The sequence below is a fragment of the Borostomias antarcticus genome (genome assembly GCF_949987555.1).
Source record: "Borostomias antarcticus genome assembly, chromosome: 6".
Lineage (NCBI taxonomy): Eukaryota > Metazoa > Chordata > Actinopteri > Stomiiformes > Stomiidae > Borostomias > Borostomias antarcticus.
In genome coordinates this window covers 4,833,265-4,835,764 of record NC_140239.1, presented here as the reverse complement: position 1 = coordinate 4,835,764, position 2,500 = coordinate 4,833,265, and the positions used below count along the sequence as shown (strand labels likewise).

General features: G+C 49.3%; 1 protein-coding gene across 1 annotated transcript in view; it reads left to right on the top strand.

Moving 5' to 3' along the window:
* aacs (acetoacetyl-CoA synthetase) overlaps positions 1 to 2,500 on the top strand; it is a gene marked incomplete at its 5' end in the record, with an annotated part of 19,539 nt that overhangs the window by 9,331 nt on the left and 7,708 nt on the right. The window contains 3 exon segments of the mRNA XM_084439625.1: positions 713 to 827; positions 1,494 to 1,575; positions 2,409 to 2,495. Coding sequence (XP_084295751.1) covers positions 713 to 827; positions 1,494 to 1,575; positions 2,409 to 2,495 — 284 coding nt within the window.

Sequence of the window (2,500 nt, the reverse complement as noted above, 5' to 3'; positions counted from 1 at the left end):
TGCATGTTCTCCCCGTGTTCACAAGAGTTTCCTCCCAAAGAACCCAATATGAAAAACATGCAGTAGAACAGAGGCTCTTCAGTCCGGTCCCTGACCAAGACCTGGACTGAGCACCTGGACTTGGTGAACGATGGCTGCCCACTAGGGCTGGGTTAAAAAAATCGATTAATCGATTCTGAATCAAATGATTCAGAATCGATTCATGAATCCCAAAATCGATCTTTTATTAAATTAAGGAATTAATAGTTCATTCATTCATTCAATGATTCATTCATTCATTCATTCATTTTTGGAGATCAGTATCGATACCCAGTCCTAGTATTGATGTGTTGCATAACTTGGCAGTCATGTAATTAAGGTTACAGCTATAAAAAAAAAACAAAAAAAAGGTTTTAGTAACACTAACCGAATCGACATCGAATCGAATTGAATTGTGATAATCGATTCTGAACCTTGTGAATCGGAATCGAATCGATTCTTGAAATTCGAATCAATACCCAGCCCTACTGCCCCTGGAGGAGGACGGCTTGGACGGAGGAGAAAAGCAGGGGACAATTTCCAACGGCGACGCCCGAAAAATCGCCCGCGTGCGCGCTGTGTGTGCCGCGTCACCTCACGCTGCGTGCAACGTGTGCGTCGCGTGCGGCCGAATAAAGACCGCCCCCCCCCTCGGGTCCGGTAACGTCTGTGATCTCTCCTCTCCTGGGTTCAGGGGGTGCTGGACCGGTTCTCCCAGATCCAGCCCAAACTCATCTTCTCCGTCAACGCTGTGGTCTACAACGGCAAGACACACGACCACATGGAGAAGCTGCAGAGTGTGGTCAAAGGTAGGGTGTGTGTGTGTGTGTGTGTGTGTTGTGTGTGTGTGTGTGTGTGTGTGTGTGTGTGTGTGTGCGCGCACGCACGCACGTGAGGCTGAGGTGCACGTGCGTGACTACGCCTGTGCCTGTCGTGTGTGTGTGTGCATGTGTGTGTGCGTGTGTGTGTGTGTGCGCGCGAGTGTGCGCGTGTGTGTGTGTGTGTGCGCGCTGTAGCCGTTCTTAACTAGGGCTGGTGGGAAAAATCAATTCATGTAAGAAGTGCAATTTTATTCTCTACGGTTATCGAACATTCACAAATTACCCAAAATCAATTTTCTTTTCAGTCTGTTTTCCGTTACAGACATTTTGTTTTCAAAATGTTGTATATTTGCCAGCGGTCTAGCAGAAGTTGGACTTTTCCTTCGGCTCCTCAAATGCTAACTAATTTTACCAGTCAAGTCCATGAAGCATTCTGGCTTGAGGCTTAATCACGGTGCAATACTTTTGTACTTGGGGTGTATTTTATGGTTACCGTAGTCAAATAGCGGAAAAATCATAAAAAATGTTCATCTATTAACTCGATAATCATCATTAATCGAAAATCATTTTGAACTTGAATCGTGATCCCAAGAATCTAAATCAGATGGTGAGATTGTGAGATCAGTGCTGATTCCGCGTCCCTTTCTCCCTCAGGACTGCCGGACCTCAAGAGAGTGGTGGTGATTCCCTACGCCAGGACCAGACAAGAGACTGACCTCTCCAAGATCCCCCACAGGTCTCTCTCTCTCTCTCACCTCTCTCTCTCTCTCTCTCTCTCTCTCTCTCTCCCTCTCTCCCTCTCTCTCTCTCTGTCTGTTTCCCTCTCTCTCTCTCTCCTCTCTCTCTCTCTCTCTCTCACCCTCTCTCTCTCTGTCTGTCTCCCTCTCTCTCTCTCTCTCTCTCTCTGTCCCTCTCTCTCTCACCCTCTCTGTCTCCCTCTCCCTCTCTCTCTCCCTCTCTCTCTGTCTCCCTCTCTCTCACCCTCTCTCTCTGTCTCTCTCTCTCTCTCTCTCTCTCTCTCACCCTCTCTCTCTCCCTCTCTCTCTCTCTGTCTCCCCCTCTCTCACCCTCTCTCTCTCTGTCTCTCTCTCACCCCTGCGGAGAGAGAGACAGAAGGAAAAGTCCACCCCCTGCGGAGAGAGACACAGAGCGTCTCTCTGTCTCTCTCTCTGTCTCCCTCTCTCTCTCTCTCTCTCCCCTCTCTCCCTCACTCTCTCCCTCCCTCTCTCTCTCCCTCTCTCTCTCCCTCTGTCTCTCTCATGTTTAATTCAACCCATTTTCCCTGCTTTTATTCTCACTCCAGTGTTGTCTGACAATACATCCTCTCTCCTTGTCTGGCTGAATGTGTTTTTAGAACCCAGGTTCATTCTCTATGGTTGGGCTCCGCTCTCGTAGAACAGATGAAAAACATGCGCCTGCATCATCCCCATAGTTTAGCCGTCGCCGGCGTCGAAGACGAAGAACGAAAGGAGAACGGCTCTCGCCCTCTCCGAAAACATCTCAAAACCCATTTTTTTATTGATTTCCTTTGTTGTCGTGTCTGACTCCTGATTTCCCCCCCCCCCTCAGCGTGTTCCTGGAGGACTTCCTGTCCACGGGGAGGGAGGGGGACCAGGCCCCCCAGCTGGAGTTCGAGCAGCTGCCGTTTTCCCACCCGCTCT